The sequence below is a fragment of the Hyalella azteca genome, unplaced genomic scaffold (genome assembly GCF_000764305.2).
Source record: "Hyalella azteca isolate HAZT.00-mixed unplaced genomic scaffold, Hazt_2.0.2 contig3147, whole genome shotgun sequence".
Classification (NCBI taxonomy): domain Eukaryota; kingdom Metazoa; phylum Arthropoda; class Malacostraca; order Amphipoda; family Hyalellidae; genus Hyalella; species Hyalella azteca.
The window spans coordinates 62,156-85,855 of NW_025933399.1; the positions used below are offsets into that span (position 1 = coordinate 62,156).

The window sequence follows — 23,700 nt, forward strand, 5'->3', positions numbered from 1 at the left end:
AATAATTAGAATTTCTATTGTCGCATTTTTGTGAATATAATTAACATTTTCAAATGCTAAGCCACACAAAAGTTTATCATTATTTTGACGCATTGTAGCCAGAAATTTTCAGTGTCCTGTCATAAACTCCCATGTAACAGACGTTGGTGTTTTGTTTAAATGTAGAGAATGTAATTTTTGTCCTTTATCCGCATTAGTACCACCGATAATTCTTTGATATTTGTGGACGGAAGTAAAAAGGCCCGTGAGTGCCGCCAGGGTAGACAGTAGACTTGAACGCCCGGGCGTTGAGGGCCTTCAGAAGACGGTTTACGTTGTTCCAAGCTTCTTCCTGAGCCGCAGCCACGGCTCCACCCCCGTCAGGCAGCGAGTCGGACTGCAGGGCGTCGGTGATGATGCTGCCTGATGGGTCGCTGTCGGCAGCTGTTTCCCCTTCGTCTGCTCCAGATCTGCGAATTATGTAGAGTTATGCAACGCCCAGTGCAGCTCTCGGAAAGCAGTGACAGTCAGACCCATAGAGATGGAAAAAGTAGACGTAAGTTTCGATCGCTCGATTGATACGAGTTTTCTAGAGGCCTGTCTACTGATTGAAAGCTGACACTAAACCGTCCACTGTATATGGGGAACTGACAGCATACGTGATGCGCTTACCAAGATTTTGAAACGCCGTCTCTGCTCAAAAGCCAGAAGTTTTAATTTTACTCTATTGAAGTCAGCAAGATGTTACAAAGACCCGGCATACTCGTACGTCGGCGCGGCTTTTTAACGCATTTTCTCATTTATGGAGAAAAGGCGCTATTGTGCTCGTCATGTCCGTCTGTCCGTCCGTGACTTCACGTTTTCCTCTACCAGAAAATGCGCTCTCTGTCACTCACTGCAGTGAGTACTGAGTTATATTTTTTTTCAAAGTCTGACCCGCTGCGTCGCCGGCGCTGGAAGTTGAAGCAGCACGCCCTGAAGTGACGCGTTCCGCACGCCTCCTGACATTCGCTGCCGCACGAACTGCATGACAGACCGCCGTTGCTGTCAGCCCGCGTCAGCGCCAAGAGGACACATGCCAGCGTCACCACACCTGCAATGAGTTTCCGTACCAACAAACTTAAGTGATGCTTCTGAGAAATCAGATCAAGTCGAAATGTCAGCTATTTCAGCGCCAAAGAACGTGGACTTATAGTTTACAGTTATTTTTGTACACATTAATGAAGAGAACTTCACCTGCAATGTCCAGAGACTGAAATTTTTAAAGATTCTGATGTGTAAGTAATTAATCTTGAATGAACTAGAAAATAAAAGTTTTTTATAATGAAACAAGTAAAAGCCGGATCCCTTGTGAGCGAAGTCACGAAAAGTACAAGAATCGGCAACAGGCCATGGCATGGGCCAATTTCTTTAGTGCCGCCACTTCTCTTCTATTCTAAAACATTTGAAGACAGAAAATTCGAAATAAAGATTATGAGGAGCTGCGCCTGATACCTCGTAGAAGAACGTGAAGTTTGACGTTACAGACGTCATGCGTGCTGAGGGTAACACGAATATTAAATATTACAAGTAATAGAAGAAACTTAAACGGCCTATTGGATGTGCAGAGAGCGCCATAATAATTTTCGAAAATATAACCCGCCAGTATTTTTACGATATATGGAAAGAACTAACGACCAAAATAACTGCACAAATAAATAGTTGTGAAACGCTTACTTACAGCTTAATAGAATAAACGGTAAATAGTAGAAGAGCATGCAAGTGGTAACCAAAGTTAGTAATATCTTTTTGAAACTGCACGCCGTTGCTTAGCAATTGCTTATAAATGATTAAGAAGCCATTTAATGACATAAAATATACGTACAGATTTCAAAGCTGGCAGAATAAATAAAAGGATTTTGAAGAACATCACACATGCTAAAATACAGGGATATTTGCAGAAATTAAGAAAAAGCCTTTGAGGAACATGAAATATGCTTACAGACTGCGATGTTTGTTCGCATGTTCAGCTCGTTAGATAGTGCGAGAGCTCTAGGTGCTCCGGGGCCGTTGTCGTCTACAACGAAACTGTCGTCTTAAGAAGCTTGTCCCTTGCTTTTATTGGGCACTCGTTTGTCGTTGGGGAGGTGAGCAGGTCAAAAATAAAACTTCGAGGAATCCAATTCCTGAACGATAAAATCAAAGAAGCAGCTGAGCAATAAGAACAATTGTTTTGGCTGCCTCGGCGCCTCGAAAGTTTTCTAGCCGCCGTATTCTAATGCATACTGATTGTGTGTCAAGGATTGATTGTTCCAGCTGCCTTCCTAAAAATAGCCACGATAATATCGTCTTGGCTGTAACGCAGAAGCAATATAAATCATTTTGACGTTATTTTGTTGAATTTATTGTTAATAATTAATTAATATCATTCATTCAGCGACGTTTCGAATTTGCCTAAATTGTGCAAATGTTTTTGCTTGTAACTTCTACTCGTCGTTCAATTAAATCCTGTGAAATATTTGTTTAACTCGATGAATGCTGACACCAATTGATGTTTTGGCTAGATGAAATATGTTTTACGAGTTTTTGATGATTTCATTATCCATGACATGCATTGTTGATACGCTATTCTGACCGTCTAACCACTACTAGCGACTCCAGCTAACGTTTTGTAACTTCCTAGGGTTTTTCCACGTATTCGACATATTTAATAATCTTAAAAATTTTCAAAACTCCATTCAATTCCGATTGCCGTATTCAAGTTCCATTCATCTGTTCGCTTTCAAATAATTGTGATTTTCTAACAGCCCAATAATAAAACTTTGCAAGCATTTTTATGATATTAGTAAGTTGGCATATGATGAAATTTAGCAGGTGTGGTATGCCTCACTTACTATTACTATATACCTCTCAGACTATTCCAACATCTTGAACATATCGGTGTAATAAAGTAATTCCAATAAATGTCTATTAACTTTGTACAATAACATATTGCAAAAATATCATCAGCTCCTCATTTTCACTCATGCTCGAGGGGAAACTACCCGCTGAAAATGCATGAGGGGAGAAGTTCAACTGAACGTGCTTGAGGAAATATTACTTGTTCAACATACATGCAGAACAATTGCTGTTGAATATGCTTGAATGAAAAATACAAGCTAACTTTCTTGTTGGAATTATACAAATTTAAAATGCATACAGAACAGTTACTGTTGATAATGCTTGTGGGAAAAAATACCAGCTGAGCATGCTTAGGAACAACATCCGATGATTATGCTTTTCAAAAAAGGCCACAGAACTTGTTTTAGAGAAATATACTCGGTGAAATTTCTCGAGAACCAATTTCTGCTGAAGACTTTTGGACTAATTTGGACATTCCTCAAGTATTTCATTTCGCCTGCCCCTCGCAAAGTCAAGGCACTAATATCAATTATGGGGCTACGCAGCTCCCAATGATTTGTGATTGACTCAGGAATTTTGTATTGGATCGTCTGTTTGAGGTCGCTGTGACCTGTGCAAATTAAATTAATACGAGCTAAAAATTGTACGCAATTCATAGATATCTTGAATGAAGTGCTGTTCACTGTTAATAATTCACTCTATTGCAATAACTAACATTAAAAAAAAACAAATTATACTTTATTGAAAGAGTTAGTATCATTTTTTACACGTTCCTTCTGAATTGAAAATGTATTCCAATAATTATTCTCAACTTTTTCTAGCTACTCAACGAACCATTGCCAATTACAACTTCTGATAAATTTCACTTTTCGCTCAAGTTCTTCCCAACTTGTTCCAGATTTTTTATTATATTATTATTATTTTTTTTGCGGCGGCAAGTTTTGAGCAAACACTGGTGATGCATGGAGCTTTGAATGTAAGGAAAAACTTTTTACATCTACATCCAATGGAATAAATCGCTCAAACTACGCATGAAAGAAGATACATGAATAGTTTTGCAATCTTTTCTGAAAACTTATGTATGGAAGCTTTCCCCTTATTTTAATCTTAATTTTAGGAATTGCTTATGATTATTTTGGTTACTAAAATTCAGAAAATTAAAAAAATTAATGAAAAAAAAACACCAAAATATCTTCGTGTTCGGCCAAGCAATGATATATTACACAACTTTGCTTTTTCAGAAAGCTTTTAGCCGACATATCACGTCCATTTAGGACAATCCATAGAAAACTTATTCAGAGGGGATGAAATAGGGGAAAATAATAGCTGTGAATGACAAGTTGCAGATTTTAACCGCTCATTTTGGCCAAGCATTGACAACCACTCCATCTCACAGCGTGTTTGTAAGCTCATAAGCTCGAAGCCTTTTTATTGCATTATTCATCTGTTATCTTTCATATAAATTGCGATGACATGGTCACAAAAACAACGATCCTGGGTGATTCCTGAAAATAAAACTGATTAAAAAACGAGCTTAATTGGGACTGAAATATCACATCCACTTGTGAACAAAATGCTACATCTGCACCTTGACTGTCCGTTGCATCAGTCGTGGACGCCTGTAACGTCGAAACCATGGTTGAATTTAATACTGTATTAATTCAACCATGCGTCGAAACCAACGTCTCAACCGACCGTATCCTCATTCATCTTTATCCCTGTCGGTTTCTGCTAACAGTCACGAGGTTCGGCTTCTGAGCAACGATTAGGAGATGGGGTTCAAACGTTTCATATAATAATAGCGGTTTTAGCGTTTATTAGGACGTAAGCCTGTCGCTGATTCATAACATCGCAGAAAATTCACAGCATATTGCTGTCTCAAATACGCAACTATAACTGCTCGAATTTTGTTTTGCTTAATAATTAACCGCCCGGCCTGATCGCCGATTCTCATGGTTGAACTAACACATGGATGACCCACGCGTAGCTGCGCCTTGCGGATGTCATTTGTTATTCCACTCGTGATGTCACCTTGGTCGTTGTGACGTCACCTTGTGACGTCACCGTATGATTCAAACTGATTTGTAACACCTGTTTTACATAAAATAAGACTAGTTGCAGTAAATAATTTATTTTGGGCCATTTTAATAAGGCCAATTTCTATCATAACATAACATAGTGATGTCGGCGCTGAAGTGTAGGCCTGATGTGGCCTGTCGCCGATTCTTTTCCTTTTCGTGCCTTGTTCATAGATCTAAACTCGTGTCATTTGAGCGGATCTTTTCATGACTGGCGATAGTTTGAAGTAGATACTAGACTTCCACCGGGTTCGATAAGGAGCTAGGCATTTCAAATCTGAACATATATTTTTCCATAGCTTTATCTAGTCTGTTCTTGAACGCGTTCATACTTGGAGCGCCAACGATGTCATCGGGGAGGCTGTTCCACATGTCGGTGATTCGAAGCGAGAAGAAATTTTGTCGCGTGGAGAAGTTGCAGCGCAATTTTTTTAGCTTATAGCCGTGGCCCCTGGTGTTGGTTCTTGTTTCAAATTCTAGTAACCCTTCAGGGACCTTGTATAGACCATGAGTATACTTGTATACTTCAATGAGGTCCCCACGCATCATGGTTGAACTAATACAAGGGTTTCCCTAGTACATCTGCGCCTTGCGGATGTCATTTGTTATTCCAACTGTGACGTCACCTTGGCTCATGTGACGTCACCTCATGACATCAAACTGATTTGTAACACCAGTTTTGTTTAAAATAAAACTAGTTGCATGCAGTAAATAAATTTTATTGCGCCATTTTGATGGGGTCAATTTCCTTTAAATGCTTTCAAAGATGACATATAAACAATGTGTTTATCTCCACTATTTACATTTTGTGCCCACAGTGACGTCACTCTAGAGATGTGCAGAACGGTGAAAAATCTTCATCGCCGTAGGTCAGCCTTTTATTAGTTCAACCATGGCCGATTCTGAGCTGGGATCGAACTCGCACCTTTCGCAAGCTCTCTGCTCCGATCCGGGTGGATAGCTAGAGGTCAGCATAGCCCAAGTCCACAGTGCTATTCATATACCTTCCCGAGCATAACGCAGCCGGGCATCTTCACGGCTTTTGACACAAAGCGCCCACCACAACAGCGCCGTTCAGTCACAGGCCGGAGCGCATACAGGCCGGAGCCCAACTGGCCGAAGCGTAGCAGGCCCTATCGCAACAGCTACTCCTAACGTAACCTAACCTAACCTGCGCCGCCTGTTGTGGTAGGGCCTGTTGCGCTCTGGCCAGTTGGGCTCCGGCTCTGTGAAGCAGTGGCTGTGTTGTGCAAAGTGGATTTACTGTTAGCCGGAGTTACCCACAGCTCATTAATCTGAGGCTATGTGTAGATATTGCATGCTGATGTTTGGCGTTGGGCCCAGGGCCTGTTTACGAGTCAATTTTGTTACCCACGGCTGCGCTCCCCTCCGATCCTAGTACCCAGATGTGTAGCCACTGGACCACCCCACGACACGCCCTGGTATCCGAAGACCGAAGCCTTCATATGGCATATGCGTCATTTGAGACACTTATTTTTTTTCTTTGGATGAAATAAGTATTCCATATCTGATATCACTTATCGAAATAAATGATCTAATGAACACTTCGGACAGAATTAAAACCTATAGCGTTTCTACCAGAGTAACATAACGGTGTGTCTGATGATGTGGTATAGTGCATTTGTTTTTGATCACAAACAAAAGTGTGCAGTTTCGATTCGACCATGGATGTGGGTGTAGCCGTATAGCGGCCGGAGCCTTCCGTATCTGTCCCGTGCCGCGTCACGCGTGTAGGTAGGTATATGCTGTTTGCTATACGCCTATACCAAACCGTAAAGCGAAATTTGATTATCATTCCAGATGAATCGAGTCTTCTCACAAATCTAATCAGCAATCACTTCGAAAATAATCCGTAATTCCAAAGCCTGAAGCGTTTCATTTGGAAAATCAAGAAACATCCATGTCTGATATCAAATTCCCCAGCCCCAGACAGTCTACCGCCCGCCCGGCGCCACCGAAGTCCGAGCTCGGTAACTACAAATCTTGAAATCTACAACTACAAGGATGTTCAAGCCTTCAAGGAAAATTTGACGACATAAAAACTTGTTTTTCAGCGGCCCCAAAAAACTGCCTCATCATATCCGCCAAACTCAAAAGACAAAAAAAAAAAAATATACAACTTATACAAGAACCAAACTCCAAAGCAAAAGCATCACCACCATAACACCAAGCAATAACTATAAGCATAAGCCATAAAGCATTAAGCTAAGCAATTGATTACACTGGAAATAACGGGAATTTAGCCGTGCAGGCGTGCACTGGGACTGGCGCAGCACTGCCAAATTTGTGTACCAATTAGGCTTAATCAGCCCTGAATTTGAAAGGAATGCCTAGCATATTTTCAGATGACCACCAATCAAAGTGGCAAACTATCAATTTTTTAGAATCAGTTCATTTTAAATTTCCTCATTTATTTGAGATTTGAACCAATATCTTATGTATGATGATGCTGGTATCCATAATACTTTGCTGGTCTACTTATAGGACTCAAATTGAACTTGAAGGAGTCTAAAAAACTCTCTGCTTTGCCACTATGTACACCAATCAACCGCATATTAACTCTGCGTCCGGCCATCAGTAACCAGCCCATGAGGGCGATGAGGCCATGACTGTCAATTGTCATGAGTCATGACATCATCTTGTTTAAAATATTAGGAGCTTTATGCCACCTGCCACCATAATGACGGTAAATGACCTGGGACCATATTCTGAAGCAAATAGCCCAGAGAGTAATGGTTGTCCACCTCTGAATGTTGGCACTTGGCATCAAATCATCATTTCATACCCTGACTTCAGCTCAAATTGTAAGTTGTAACTAGTGGACAACGTTCTGCAACCAACCACGCAACCAGCCCAGCTTGCCAGTGGAACTGCATGCAATGCCATCATTGCCATGCATCCTGCTGTGCATCACCAGACGGTCACTAGTGACTAGTGACTAGAGGGCTATTAAATTAACCAGTACACATAGCATATTGGAAAGCAGGACCTGAAAGTTTGGAAAGGCCAGGAACTTTACACTTTCAGTCAATTCCAGCTGTGATTGATTGATAAGATTGTGATTTTAGCCCCTTTCAGCTTTCCAGCTGTGATTGGTTAATGGAATTGTAATGTTATTTACTTATTTTGCTTTCTAGCTGTGATTGGTTGATGGGGATGCTTTCAAGCTGTAATTGGTTGATGGGGATGCTTTCAAGCTGTGATTGGTTGTGTCCTAGTATGGAATATATCTACTTGGCAAGCCGCGACTGAATTTTTCGAGCAGTGGTTTTATGGATTTGCCAGCCGTGATTCCATTTCTACGAGCCGTGATGCTATTTCACCAAGCCGTGAATTCCATATCTCGGCCATGAAAAGCCATTTACGAGGTGCGAATGCGAATTTATTTACAAAGTTTATGCACGTGTTACACTTATGATCCATTTTTACATTTATAGTCAGTAACAGAGCAGAGCACTGTATCAAAGGAAAGCTTTTCACCTTGGGTGGAAAGCTTTTTTATAAGTGAACTTCCATTCTTAGAATTCCAGCCTGGTCACTACTCACTATTAGGCATAGCTCAGTAAGCTCACAACATCCAGGGTTAGGTTTCAGAAAGCATAGTTTTGTTCCAAAATCTATTGTACCTTGACAAGCAACTTCTGAGTTCTGCAGCTTTGCTAAATTACATAACTTTTTGCTCACAGCATTTGGGATTAAAATTTTTTCACGTGTTGGCAGACGATGCTAGGCCATTCTATGTCAGGCTACTTTCCTGTGGGCTGATTGATCTAATTCAATGGATGTGATCTGTCTGGTGACTGGTGGCTTGTGGCTGATAATATTAAAGTCAAAAAGTGTTATAGCTTATAGGCTACCTTCTGGAGGGAAGAAATCATGATACTTCATTCAATGCACAGCAGTGGCGGACTGGTGGTCTCTGTCCTCTGACAGGCCGCAGGCGTCTTATAATAACTCCAAAGGCAAAACAACCCTGGCAATATCTGAAAAAAAATGCCAGGCAAATTGTGATCAAATAGCCTTCAGCTTTGTGCTTTGAGAGTCTCTAAATCCATCGACTCAAATCCGGCAGGAGCTGAGGAGTTATACCATCAAATTATTCAAGTACGATGAACTTGTGGAGTACCAGCAGCCAGCTCATCAAAATTCAACCTAAATGTCAATAAAAATTATGGATCCAAATGAAAGACCCACTGATAAAAAAACCCGCCCACAGCCAAATCCAAAAGCTACAGAAACAGCAAGTTCATGTCCCAGGTTTCATAATCAATTAATCATGATCTTTGATCAGGTACACAAGTTGTTACAGTCATAAGTCAAAATTACAGTCATAAGTTGTTGGCTTTCTTCAGTTGTTTAGTAACTTAACAATGAAAATACTAGTCCTGAATGAGGAAATAACATTTTGTCCATGTACATTTACTACATTGGATTGTTTATATGCAACAGACCAGCCAAAGGATAAAGCATTAATGGTTTAATTTTTTCAAACCAGCTGTGCCTTCTTTACTCTTGAACTGACCTCTTCTCTAATCCGTAAATATTGTGCATAATCAAATGCAACCATAAGCATAAATCATCCCCAAATTATTCATCCCAGAATAAACTTCAACACATGAAATGGTCTAAAAATAAAAATAATAATTAGTACCTATTATAAAGTGATGTTACTTGCTATTTTTTTCAAATTTGCAGTGTATATGTAGATGTCCTGCCACAGTCCTGGCATTGTCTACTGATGTCTAGAACAAGAAATTTCAAAAGAGTATTAAGATTCATATGCAGCACACTGGAAAATAGAACAGGTTTATTATATTTATGGTATTTAATTTTACAATACTGCTTGCAAGGAGAAAAACAACTGCAATGCATTATTATTAAAATAATTTAAATTAACCAACATATCTTTATAATTTCAGCCTTTATATGAATTAGAAACACTAGAAAATTTCTTTAGGAAATGGATGACTTTCCATTACTACTGTGAAATTTTACTGTGGTTAGTTTTTGGCCCTCAAAACTATTATAATTTATAAAATCTGCTGGTTCCCATGAACTTGAAACCATGGGATGCAATAAATTGTGTGACTGGTGGTGTATGCAACCTCCCCTGGCTGTATTCCTCTTGACTCTGGTGGCATGTGCTGTCACTTTGGTCTCCATCTCCATTTATGTTGATGTTCATCGGGATAATTTGCCCGATCCTAATGTCAGGGTGAGAAATGCTTGTTAATCTACTTATATTAAGCAATGTAATACTATTACAAGTTCTTAGAATAAATTAAAAAGTTTATTATAATTGTCAAATGGAAAGGAATTACATTTAATTAGGCAATTCAGAAATATGAGTACATAGAGATCCATATTTATTGTTATACTATATTTAATTTCTGGAAAATATCCTCAATTTCTCATCAAATGGATACCAATTTAACAATTTGATCAGATATAAATATGATGAATGTAATTTAAACACATGTATAGTTTGCATAAGACATAACATGCTTAAAACAGTTTAAACTTGATGGACATTTGCACTCTTACAGGACTGGAATACTTTTTTCTCAAGCTTCTCTCGTGTGGAACTCTGCATTCCTTCAATAGCGGCAAATTATTCAATAGCTGAAGCAGATTCAGTAACAGAACCTCTTGTTCAGGTGAGTATGGAAAGATTTTGATGTTTCAAACGTGGCCTTTTTAGCGTCATTTATGGAAAAAATGCAGTATTGTGCTCACCATTTCTGTCGTCTGTCTGTCTGTCTGTCTGTCCGTGACTTCATGTTTTTGTTGATGAGAAAAAGTGCACTCTGTCACTCACTGCAGTGAGTACTGAGTTATTTTTTCATGCATTATTTGTTACCATTACCATGTGATATTGTATAAACTAAACTTATTTTGCAAATTTACTTGGAAGTATATAGTTTAAATTATTTAGTAATATTTTAATTGTTAAAATTCAAACTAAAAAGAAATAAAATTTGCTGCAGCTTCTCTAAGGAAAGTCTTAGCTTGTACTTATGTATCTGTCAGGCAAACATATCCTCTGTGAGTGCTCTGGTGACCCTCTCTGTGGAGGCCGTCAGACCAATTGAGAGCACACCAGCTGTGCTAGACATGCTTGCTCACCACACCCTCTACTCCAACATCACTGAGGCTCTGCTAGGCATTAGAGGTAACATCACTGAGCATTAGAGGTAACATCACTGAGCATTAGAGCTGCACTATTAATATTACTTATATAAGCTTACTGTGTACTCAACATAATTAGCATTTATGTACTCAACACCAAGCACAGTTACCATATTATAAATCAAAAGAATTATTAGTTATTATTTGTGAGTAATAAAATATATCCAGAGATATTATCTGACAAAATTGAAAATTTGTTTTCTTTTTAATCTTCTAAACCTTTATGCATGTTGTTTTTTGATGGTTTCTGTGGGAAGCACTTGTTCATACTTCAGGTTGAAATGTATACCTATAGTAGGTACAAAGCCCAGTTGTTTCAAGTGTGCATGTTTGCCTGTTTTTTATTCTTATTCCTTATTAGAGGATATTTGTTCTTTTTTTATGATGCACAAATAGTTCATTAGTTTATGCTCCTGGTAAAACAGTACCTATATATTAATGACAATCTAATAACATTGGTGACACCAAGTTTTTTCTGAGTGGATTCTCTCAAATGACAAATAAATAATAAAGCTTGATTACTAGGTCGTTTTTATCAACCATTCAAAAGTCTATGTCAAAGATGACTTTCTTGACATATCACAAATGCTTTTTGTTGTCCAGGATATACTAATATAAATAAACTAAATTATGCAAAATGCAATGCGCTTAATCACTGACCATGTACAACAGTAATTTGATTAATGCTGCAAGTCCATCTGTTTGCTCCATTTTAAATGTGCTGGTGTTCTCATACGGCAGTTCCATTGAGTCGTGCGGCTGACCTGATGCAAATAATGATCGGCCTTCCTGAATCAAAGTCCAAGAAAGACTCGCACAAAACCAAAGACTCAAGCAGTAATAAAGACATCATTAATGTCTGCATAACCTTTACTGGACCAAGTCGCCTCCTGCCCAACTCCATCGTCACTCCTGAATCATGTAGCAGGGAAAACGTAAGTCATGACTGTAATACCTAAACATTCCTCTCTTGTTTATTTGCTTGTGGGATCATTGGGATTTGTGTTCAGTTTTTCACTACCGTACACAAATCAGGTGAATTTTTTAGAACTTGTCTTTTAAACTACTTTTATTGTGATGACATTGCCTCTTAATTTGACTAATTTATATTTCATTTTTAAAGCTGTAGCATTACATCGGAAACATTTAATTTCTGAGTAGTACTGATACCCAAATTTTCTCCCCCTTTAAACTGGGTTGCTTTGTGGCAATTATCAGTTTTATTTTTGTACAATAATTTTGTTTATATATAAGAATCGCCTCAATTTTGGTTTAGAATCCTCTGATATTTTCAACTCAATTATATAAACTCGGATAGTTATATGCAATGTAATGCTGATAACTCAGGAGACTCTGTTGTAATGTTAGACCAATAAGTGTACATGGTGGTGATGTGTGCATGTGGATACAGTGGCCGGTACGCGTGGTAGACGCCCTGGGTGTGTCGGGAGAGCCATGCGCGGCCACGGACGCGGTGCTGCCGCTGCTCCTGCAGCAGCAAGAGCTTCTTACGCCTCTGCTCTCGCAGGTGCGCCGCTGCCTCATGGCTTATTGTCAGCCATGGCATTCACTTGTAACCAATTTGTGCAAATTGTTGTTTATTTTTTCTCATTAATTAATTATTTGTTCATTCCTAGTCCAATTTTTTGTTTATATTAACTAGTTTCAATTTTTTTCATACGCATCACTGCTTTTCTGGCCAACAACACACTTTTCCAAGCTTATATTTTATTTCTCTGTTATTCGTACTAAAGTTCTCTGTTCTTGAATATAGCGGTTCTAGGTATGCCAACTCTGAGAATGTTTATTTGGAAATATTCTCACAATAACAATGCAGCAGCAAAGCATTTCCTTTTCACTAGTTTTTCATAAATTTGCATTGGTAGGTAAGTAGTTTACTTGCTACTCCATAATCAGCTATCTATATTTCTACCAACATTCACCGTTCATTATTCTGTGTAACCATCTTTACATAGAATTGCAAGTTACTTTCTGCATTCCTGATCTCAATTAAAAATATTCACATATGATATTTAACGTCTGTATACATTTGTAATTCCTTTTGATACTACTGCATTTGAGTCATATGCAATTTTCCTACTGAGTAGGTTGTCTTATGTGCATTTCTGCATGACATCAGAACCAATCTCCGATTTTTGTCGTTTCCTTATTGTTCCGGGACCCGAGGCTCCCATCTCCTGCTCTCATTGTTTCCGTCTATGTTGCAGGACCCGAAGCTCCCATCTCCTGCTCTCATTGTTTCCATCCATGTTGCAGGACCCGAAGCTCCCATCTCCTGTTCTCATTGTTTCCGTCTATGTTGCAGGACGACACGGTGCTGATCCAGCTACACATCATGTACACGACCTGCGCCCTGACGGTGCTCATCCTGTTGCTGCTGTGCTACGCCATCTGCCGCAGGGCCGTCCATCACGCCAGGATGCCCGGCCATGCTGCTGCATCGTCACTTGAGAAGGTCATTATTTCATCACCGTAAAGAGCGTTCAGGTGTTCTAGTCTAGGTTGAAGTTAGCAAGATGGTTTAGTCGTTGCTAGTTTATGTATATATAATTTAAAGCCAGAAAATTAACACCATAACTATAGCATGGTAACAGAAAGATTTCTGTTAACTCATTTTTGATGTGTTAACCTACTTAGTACAGTTAACCTAAGTTCATTATTTAACTATTTTGATTATTTGACCTACATTTTACGCTTTAAAGTGCAGAATTTTCAATGTGCTGCAATTACATTTTTTATTTTTGCTGCACTGCTGGTGAATAATAATTTGCTTCTGACCGTGCAGGTATGCTTGACGGAATAAGGAGAGAGTGCAAACAACGAAAAAAATTTTATGTGTCCTCTTCTTTTTGTTCACCAAATAAATTCTGTGATCTGGGACGTTTTTATTTAGGGTTGCAATAGTTCTTGCTGACGTAGTTGGGCTGTGGCTCTTTGAAAATCCACAACAGCATGACCGGCACATGGCTTTCAAGGTGATGCCTTGATAAGCAAATGCCTTGTGCACTTGCTGGTATTTGATTGTTACCCGCTGGACAAGTTTGAGTTATTATATGATGATCTTTCACGTGACGCTTGTCTATGATAAAAACTGGAAAACATCCATTCTTAGGTGTGTTCATTTCATTATTGGTGTGATGCTTTTAAATTACGCTGAAAGCGACGAAGATTATCAGATTTTCACTCCTCTTTCCTGCGAAAGGTCTATTATCATACGGCAGGTTTTTTACTAGAAACCATTCCGGTTTGAGATGACAGCTGTTATCAGTCCAATAATCTTACATTTAATTCCACTTACATAGCAAAGCTTTATTTTTATTGAGACCTCTTCAGATCCAAATCATTTGCATTGTGTCCGTATTAATAAGTGTAGAAACTTTGGGTTGGGTGCTTGACAAGAAATGTGGAAATGTATCGACTATCGAGGGTTCTAGAGATAAGAGCCCAGTGCTAGTGATATTTGTTACTAGCGAGATTTTGTTTCTAGTGGTTTCCAAGTGACCCGATGAACCTGGGCATGGTTGAATGAAGGATACTTGAAGGGTGATTTTTTCATTTCATTTGCTGTGCATTATAGGCTGCTTTCAGTATTTAAATGTATAGGTTACAGGTTTCTTTTATTTGTGTTGCAATTGGTTGTAGGAATATATTCTTTTATCCCATCTTTCCTTCCCTCCTACTAGTAAGTCAATCATCTTATGGAGCCAACAGCGAAGTAACATGTTATTTATAGCATATATATTTTTATTTCCTCCCTAATTCCCGTCTAATTCATCTAAATTTATCATTATTTTTAGTCATTAGCGGCTTTCATTATTAAAACATTATTTGCTTAGCTTTACTCGCAAATTTAGGTATAACCTCAGAAGATTGTCCCTAGATTTCATCACTTTGACTTGGCGCAAATTGTGCAATACTTGTATATAGTCATCAGATATTTTTGTTTCAACTTTCATTGCAGCTTTAGATGTTCAGTTTCCAAAAGATTTTTTTATTTACGTGCATAACTTTTTATACTTTGCGACCAATATTATCGGAATGCGGTGCACCTTGTGTTCAAGTTTCATCGTTTGATTAAGTAGTGGCGAGAAACAGGAAAGTTTTTACTGCGCTTCTGATAATTCTGGCTTTTGTTTGTTATTCATCTTGTGTAAAGGTTGTGAATTTTTAATATGGGTGGCAAGCGTGATTTTTCACTTGAATGGTGCAGTAGTTTGTAAATTGAAGTATTCGTGCTCACGAAGCGAGTTGAGTTCAGTCAGCAAGTTATGTACACGTTGATCCGTAAGTAAGTTTTTGATAATTATTGCTTCATTATGATGTTCGTGGTAGCCAGCTTTTTACGCTAGTCATTTGTTTATTGCATTGTTGGCTATTGCTTTGGACAAGTTACCGCATTTTCCTGTGATGCAGATGCTCTTGGATTCCACGAATTACTGTAATCTCATATAGACGTAAATTTATTGAATTGATCGAGAGCATGATCATGAAGCTCTGCAGACTTTCAAATCACGAAAAAATTGTGATCAGCAAACTTCCAGCAAGAGTTGATCGAACACTGAAAGGGTTTTGTCCCTATCCTATCCAGTTGTCGAATGCTGTACTCTCAACATGATAGAAAAAAAATTGCGCATTGTGTCTATGCCGCAAATTTTCATTTTTGGTCTAGTTACCAGTTCAATGAACATCATCTCCCCGTTCACAGTTAGTCCTCGGATATTTGAACAGATTTATAATGAAATAGTGGCTGGACGACTGTCAAATTAGAAGAAAATATTATGTAAGCGTTCTACATAGATTTGCAGGAGTGGTATAATTTTGTATCTTTAATGATTACGTTACAAGATGTCATTCCAACGCTTAGTTTAGCTATGACTACTATTAAACGTATGTGCCGGAAATCGACTTGAGCAATATTGATATTCAAGTGCCTTACAGCTCGAAGCTATCTATTATCTTTTTAATGTAGGAGTAGGAGTTGTTAAATGTTGTCATTGCATCAAATTTTATAGAATAACATTTTTTGTATTATTGACAAGAATTTTATATGAATAATTCATGTACAGTTTTACGAAAATGTATGTGCGTTTCATCGGAATTGAATGTGATGCAACTGCACCAAAGTGTGTGTTGAATGCTTCACCTTCTCAATAAACTTGTAACACACTTTCATCGGTTTATTGTTCAACACCCCGGAGAAAGAAAATAAGTAGCCATTTATAATCTTCATAAATTAATTCAGCTGAGTTTTTACATGATCAATTGTAAAAATATGGCGATTGAACTTTCCACATATGTACAATAGTAAAAGCTCTAATTACGTTTCTAATTAGCATAGACCACATCTACCTCCGGCTCTGATATACCGTTGACATTGCATAAGCTGACGTCAATCTGCAAGTTACTTGGTACACTAATAATAATGATGAAACTTAATGCATTATCAGTTGTATACACGCTACTTCTCAATTTAGTCGTCAGAACGTTCAGTGACGAAATAAATACTTTGACCACGAGTAGACTTCCCCTAAATGCATCTTACGCTGCAGAACACAAGTGCGATGCCGAGAAAAAAAATGCTTCTCACCCTCCTGAAATATCCTCACAAAAAGACTACAGCATTATAAGTTTATCAGCGGCGCTGGGGAGTTAGAGTTAATGAGCAAAGCTGGTCCCACGTTAGCGCAGCAGCCCAATGCTCTCGGCGAGTTACATAAACCGTAATTAATTAACTCGTAAGTAGTGACCGATATTTTGATAACTAGTTTTACTTAAAATATGAGCAGGTACGTTCGGAACTTTAATCCTGGAATTATAAAGGTTACCTTACTAACGATTCATACAATATTGGCTTGATTAAAAAATCCCAAGGCATCTCTTCGAATGTTACCTACGTCAACTATAGTCTGCCAGAGTTATAAAATGCCCACATCACCAATTATTGGATGCATTGGCTGAACAGTCAGTTTAAAACAACGGAACATTAAAACTTCACACAAAAACATAGAATTAAAAATGGAATTAGCAGCTCTAACTAAATTATTTATCAAAGTAATAAAAATGTGCCGATGCCGACAGTTAAAGTTCAGCAAAGCTGGCACCTAAAAGAATTAAGTACAAAATGTTGGCTTTCAAATTGCGCGATTCAGCAGTCGATTGCTACAAACTAAACCAAAAAATTAGCCTATCTCATAACTGACACTACTTTACGGGTTTTAAGAGATAAATGGAGCTGTTTGAAAGATAGGTTTTTAAGTTGTAATGCTAATATTACATTAAAATTAGTTATCGTCGTAATTATATTCATAAAAGCACGAGAGAAAACATCGAGGCTAAGAATACAGCCATAAACTGTCACAGCCAAAACCTCGACTTTGGCGCAGAAGTGTTTTGGTTAAGATAAAATTGAAATAAATAAAGTTCAGAGAAGAAGCAAGATCAAAAGACAGTGCTAATATTACAGTATAACAAAAAGCTTCTCTAACAAGAAGTTCTTATAAGATAAGAAAGAAGTGAATTTGCCAGTTGCACTTCAGAACCGATGTCTTATCTCGAATAATAATCATAATATACGGTCAGTAAAATCAGTCAAATGACTTGACATGTGCTCTGAGAACGGATCCCGGGAACTCCGTCTTTGGCATGTAAACGAAATTGAATTTACCAGCAAGTTTTTAAAGAATTCTTCCGAAAAAGATGTAAAAATCATAGGCGGCGGCATAAAACTTTACGATTGAATCTAATTATTGTGTCGGTATAAGGCTTGCGAGATGAATTTATATCTCAAGTTTGATGATTCAAGAGGCGATCGACGAACCAGAGTTTCTTGCAAAAGCCAGCATAGAATAAACTAAACTTTAGATCCTGGCACCGTATGTTGATTCATTCCAACTCGATAGTGGGGTTGAGAGTGCTGGGATTGTGGATTGTGCTGGGATTGTGAAGTGTGCTGTGTTTGTTGATATTGTTGGGGGTGTCGGTGGTGAGTTGGGGCCAGAGGGTGCCCCGGTGGGGGTGGAGGTGGCTGACGGTTGCGATGAGAAGGATGGTGCATCGCCCCCATGTTTTGGGGATGACTGCTTTTGCTGGGACTGCCTGGTGACAGAAAAAACACAAGTTTAGTAATAGAAAGCTAATTGAAATTTCATGAAATAATTCAAAACTGATGGAGTGTGATCCTGGTGACCAAAAATTGTGTTCATGGTGAACATGAACATATTTTTTTTCTCACGTGAAATGGAAGGGATATAACCGTTGCGTTGCAAAAAAAAGGGCGTCGGTATTTTATGACAGTATTTACGAAAGACATGTGTTCGAACTTTCATTCTTAATAACATACAATTTAATTAAGAAGTCATCAAGAGCAACCGCAGTCACAGACTCGAGTGAACCTTCAGAACTCACTTTTGGCTTGGTGAGTAGCCTGCATGCGATACTGCTGATGTGGTTTGTTAGGAGGTGGGGGAGCTTGTTTCTGTTGTCTCGGTTGTTGGTGAAGCTTTGAGTTTGAGTTAGCGTGATAAGGAAGAGCGTCGTCGGTGGCCTGGGTAGGGTCAGAATACTGCGGTTGCATATGAGAGCGCCGAGGCAGAGAATTTTGTCCCGACATAGCGGGTCCTGGCATTGAATTGTCGTGGCTCATATTATTGAACGCAGGGCTGTTAGGACCCATGCTCATTGAATTAATATTTTTACTATTATTATTGTTATTACTACTATTGGAATTGCTTGAGTATTGAACTGTGGATGAATAACCAGGATTCATATTTCTGGGGTTTTGAATAGAGTAGCCCTGGGTGTTGACGTGGTTTTTGTAAGGTGACATGGGCGGAGCTCTGTTGCGTCCGCTGCTGTTATTGCTGCTACTGTTACTGTGCTGATGTCTGTACGGAGGGCCATTCGAGCTAGCGTTCGAGCTGTTACTGCTCCCGATACTGATATTTGTTGTGTTGTTGGCGCTGTTGTGTTGTTGCTGGATATAAGCGCTGTTGTTTTTATTTGATTGTGCCTGAGAAAAGGCGTTGGTTTTGTACGTCAAGTTGCTGGAAAGTTCCCCCTGATGCTGAGCCGCCCTTGAGTGCAGCATCAGCTGCTGCTGTGGAGTTTGTCTCGTGGAGTCGGAGGAGGTGGCTGCGTGAGACATCATTGCCTGGACGCTCTCATACTCGTAGTAGTTGCTGACGGGGCGCGACATGCTGCCGTGGCCCTCACGAGGACCTCTCTGGCTCTGGTACTCACGACACTCCCTGCTAGGAAATATCGTACGTCAGGCATGCATTACTGATAATATTGTACGTCAGGCATGCATTACTGATAATATTGTACGTCAGGCATGCATTACTGATAATATTGTACGTCAGGCATGCATTACTGATCTATGTCGTACGTCAGGCATGCATTACTGATCAATGTCGTACGTCAGGCATGCATTACTGATCTATGTCGTACGTCAGGCATGCATTACTGATCTATGTCGTACGTCAGGCATGCATTACTGATAATATTGTAAGTCAGGCATGCATTACAGATCAATGTCGTAGGTCAGGCATGCATTACTGATTAATATCGTACGTCAGACACGTATTACTGATAAATATACTATATCAGGTACGCATTACTGATTAATATCGTACCTCAGACACGCATTACTGATGAATATCGTCTAAGTCAGGCTCGAATTACTGATGAATATCGTACGTCAGGCAAGCATTACTGATGAATATCGTACGTCAGGCACGCATTACTGATTAATATCGTACGTCAGGCACGAATTACTGATAAATTTCGTACGTCAGTCATGCACTGTTCTCAAATATTGTACCTCAAGCCCTTTTTGGTAAATATCGTAATTAAGGTATGCAGCGCTCGTAAATATTGTGCCTCAGGCACGCTTTGTGCTTGGCTATCGTAGCCAGATATTTCACGTTGATGAATATAGCAAGACGGAAAATTAATGATGCTCAGTTTAGAACCAAGTTGAAGGTATAAAGTAGTATTCACGAAAATTAAAACCTACAGGATTGCTAAGAAGGCAAAGTTTGACTTTTGGTCAGGTTGTAGTTGTACAAACTATATGACGTATATTTAGAGATACTATTCTGTGTTGATGATCAACGAGGCGGTGAGCTACAGCACGAAGGTAGAATTTCCCTTGTATAAGTGAGATAGCATTTTGTTCTTACATGGCAACTTTAATTACTTGTTCAATCGTTAAGTACTATGAAAAAGCTCCACCATCATAAAAATAAATGCCGTTTCCTTTAATCTGCGCGCATTCTCTTCACGTTAGGAGGGTAAGTAGATCCGTGCCGTCACAAAGTCTTCATGCACTCAATGAAGATAAACTTTCACACGGAATGATGACATATACATTGTAATCATGTTATCTGCATGCTCAGTATCACATATTAAAGTTTTCAGTCCCACATATGGTAAACGTGCGATAAAAAATATAGATTATGGCAAAAAATCAAGTTATGAGCTGAGCTCAACCACCTTACTTGTAAGAAGATCGCAATTTTGAGAACAATTAATAACGCAGCACACGCAATTAAATTGTAATATGTGAACAATTGTAATATGTGAACAAAAGTTTTAGTTACAACGAACATAATGCAGAAGAGAGATAGAAGGGTGGCATGAACGAGTGAGCTGAATGTGACCAAGAAGTTCATTTATATGAAATAAGAACATAAAACCAGTGTGAGTCAAATCCTTTTGACAGAGAAGACAAACGAGGTTGAAATTGCAATTTTACCTGTTGATGATGGCCTCATCGATAAAAGACTGCTCAAGTTTTTGCAGCAATTGCCACTGAGGGGAAGACTCAGTGATGTAAGTTGTGTGAGGCCGCTGTTTCCTGTGAGCCCCGTCAGAAGAAGCAAAGCGTCAGCTAAAATATACCGCATCAAACCATACATAGCGAGACTGGTGGAGAGTTAGTCCAACCATGAGTTAGTAGGTCTGATTAGAATGCAAGGACACCATGTAACCGCGTACACAAGAGTTACGAGTCGACCACTGATGAAAGTTACCATAAAAGCAGGAATTAATTTTTATTCCATAACCCGTAGTAGAATCTTAAGTACGTATTAAGAAGAACCATCATGAAAAAAGTTTCCCAGAGAATATTTTAACCATTTAAGGAATAAATGAAGCAATACAGATACAATCATAAGCTGAAGCTGTCTTAATATTTTCGGTAAAGCTGATTGGAGTCACCGGCACGACATTGTATGCAGTCAAGGCTCACAACAAAAATTACATGAATTAATCAAGGAAGGCAATCATGTACGGCATCTTAAATCAATATGAGAATTTCTTGTAGAATCCAACTATCAATGTTCCCACAACAAACTACGAGAACATAATTACAACTCCTCTGTGCACTGATGAAGTATTATGACAATCAAATATTTAGCAGAACAAATTTCTCAAAAAAATTAGTTAGGAAGGTTTTTTTCTTCTTTTGATGATACTTCGATTTACTATAAACTAGTCGCATAATAAACGGAACCGTCTACTACAAAGTTCTAAATTTCACAATTATTCGCTCAATACATAACCATGTGAGATAGTGGGGAGAATGATAACCCGCAACCTCTGCTAACGACCAAAATTAGACCATAAGAGAAGGCCGTGCACCTCTTTTTCTTTGCCCCAAATCTGTGCCGCTGAATACAAAATTTAATTTGAAATAAAAACCGAGCTTATAGCACCAAAGATTTGAAGATATTTTTTTAATTATTGTTTGTATGTGGACGATGTACAAGACTACTTTATACTCCTATTTCAGCTTGAGCTCAATAAATTATTTCCCGGTCTTGACTTTGCCAGTAAAAACTTGACGCGTACTGGGTAACTAAAATACATAAAAATAATTTAAGATCCATTATTAAAGGTAAATAAGATACATTGAAAATAAATACAGTATGTTAAAATATTGGTCTAAGCTGAGAAAAACAAGTGATGACCGCACCTGTTGTAATGTTTCTCTCTGAAGTCTCTGTATTGCTGACTGGCGAGTTGCTTCAGCCGCTCTTGCTCTTCGTTGCTGCTCAGTGCACACAAAATTACATCCCCACACGCATTAACAAATGTTTTTAATAAGCAAAAATACAAAGTTTAAGCAAAGTTTAGAACACCCAACAATTGAATCAAATTACTTTGTTACTGAATCAAATTACAAATTACTGAATCAAATTGTTAAATCAAGCGTACGACAAAGCATTATGAACAGAGTATAAAAAATATTGTGTTACGAGTTATCAAATCGTCGAGTAGAGCAAATGCTTCTATACCTACGCATGTGAGAGTACATGCATGATTATTAAATGAATTTTGCAGAAAAATTTGTTATGATGAATGACTTGTGATCTAGTGATAGTGTAATGAATTAGCAAATATTGAGTCAAACGGCCGTTGCATGGGAATCAAATCACTGTCTGTTATCACAGGTTTAACATCCCAGACAGGGATGTTACAGACATTGACAACGGAAATATATATTTTTATAAAACGAAAAATTTTTCATTATCATTTCAACGATGAGCGCTTATTTCCGGCCAAAAAGCAATTGAATAATTGAATGAATTTAACAGCCGTTGTATAATTTAGTAATTCATTTCTAAGAATCGAATTGCTAAATTTTATTAATAATTTTGCATCAACCTAAAACTTCAATTAAGGTGCAAATGTTAAATTACATTTGAAGTCACCACATGTAATAATGTAGATATGAGATCTTGGAGATATGTAAGACTCATTTTACAAATAAATATGTCCTTGTTTAGGTCATCCTGGTCCAGTTGGATCAGGCAATGAAGCGTATCAGTGATATGTGCAGAAAGTGTCAGGATTTAGACAAGATAACATATTCAGTTTTCTGACTGTATCCATAAGTTGAGAAAAGTCTTTTCATGTCAGAGTGAGGCAATAGCGCTCCCTAGAACAAACTAGAACAGGTGAGAATACAATAAAAACGCTCATTAACAACAATCGAGATGCCACTTCCACGATAATTACGAGTAAATGTAGTCCATAAACTGCGCACTATACATTTATCCACAGGCTAACTCGACAGCACCTCATTTCAGGCGAGAGTTTTTTAAATGGGTTTTCACCACGAACACGGCAGATGTTTCTTGAGAGGCCTATCATGCGTGGCTAATCGTGTGCAGGTTGTCACAATTCACCGATTATGTGCTGCATTACCATGTACTAGGAGTCAAGGCACAGCATTCACATGCTTTTTACTTTTTTTATTTACTTTTTTCATGTACTCACCGCAAATGTTGTTGAATTTGTTGGTAGTTTGCATAGTGCGCGAAGAGTAAACTGTTGGCAGCGGCAGGGGTCTGTGTAGAGCCCCTGACCCCTCGGCTACCGGGACGGTGCGCTGGCAAGCCGAACTCTTCCGCAGTGTTGGACGGAGCCTCGCCCGGAGGAGCCGGGACAGGCTTCAGCCGCTGTAAACATCGCTCGTTATGAATAATTACTTCATTATAATTTATACAAGACTTAGAAGATTGTT

The 23,700-nt window shown here is 38.6% G+C and overlaps 3 protein-coding genes across 3 annotated transcripts in view; 1 reads left to right on the forward strand and 2 right to left on the reverse strand.

The window, feature by feature from the left end:
• Positions 1-35: 35 nt before the first annotated feature.
• On the reverse strand, positions 36-2,138 carry LOC108665863. The gene is made up of 3 exons (XM_018152672.2): positions 1,961-2,138; positions 916-1,072; positions 36-449 (listed from the first exon to the last, which is right to left on the reverse strand). The coding sequence occupies exons 1-3, from the start codon at positions 1,980-1,982 to the stop codon at positions 194-196; spliced, it is 435 nt and encodes a 144-aa protein (XP_018008161.1). The 5' UTR covers positions 1,983-2,138; the 3' UTR covers positions 36-193.
• A 7,473-nt stretch (positions 2,139-9,611) lies between these two features.
• Positions 9,612-16,338, forward strand: LOC108665856 (transmembrane protein 248). Its single transcript, XM_018152663.2, has 7 exons — positions 9,612-10,173; positions 10,505-10,615; positions 10,989-11,130; positions 11,889-12,082; positions 12,559-12,675; positions 13,474-13,623; positions 13,954-16,338. The coding sequence occupies exons 1-7, from the start codon at positions 10,024-10,026 to the stop codon at positions 13,969-13,971; spliced, it is 882 nt and encodes a 293-aa protein (XP_018008152.1). The 5' UTR covers positions 9,612-10,023; the 3' UTR covers positions 13,972-16,338.
• The window catches only part of LOC108665853, a 34,630-nt gene continuing 27,262 nt past the window's right edge, over positions 16,333-23,700 (reverse strand). Inside the window, exons 26-30 of the mRNA XM_047879471.1 lie at positions 23,454-23,635; positions 22,147-22,221; positions 20,926-21,027; positions 18,573-19,417; positions 16,333-18,263 (exon numbers count right to left, since the gene is read on the reverse strand). Coding sequence (XP_047735427.1) covers positions 18,019-18,263; positions 18,573-19,417; positions 20,926-21,027; positions 22,147-22,221; positions 23,454-23,635 — 1,449 coding nt within the window. The 3' untranslated portion in view covers positions 16,333-18,018. The remainder of the gene's footprint in view (positions 18,264-18,572; positions 19,418-20,925; positions 21,028-22,146; positions 22,222-23,453; positions 23,636-23,700) is intronic.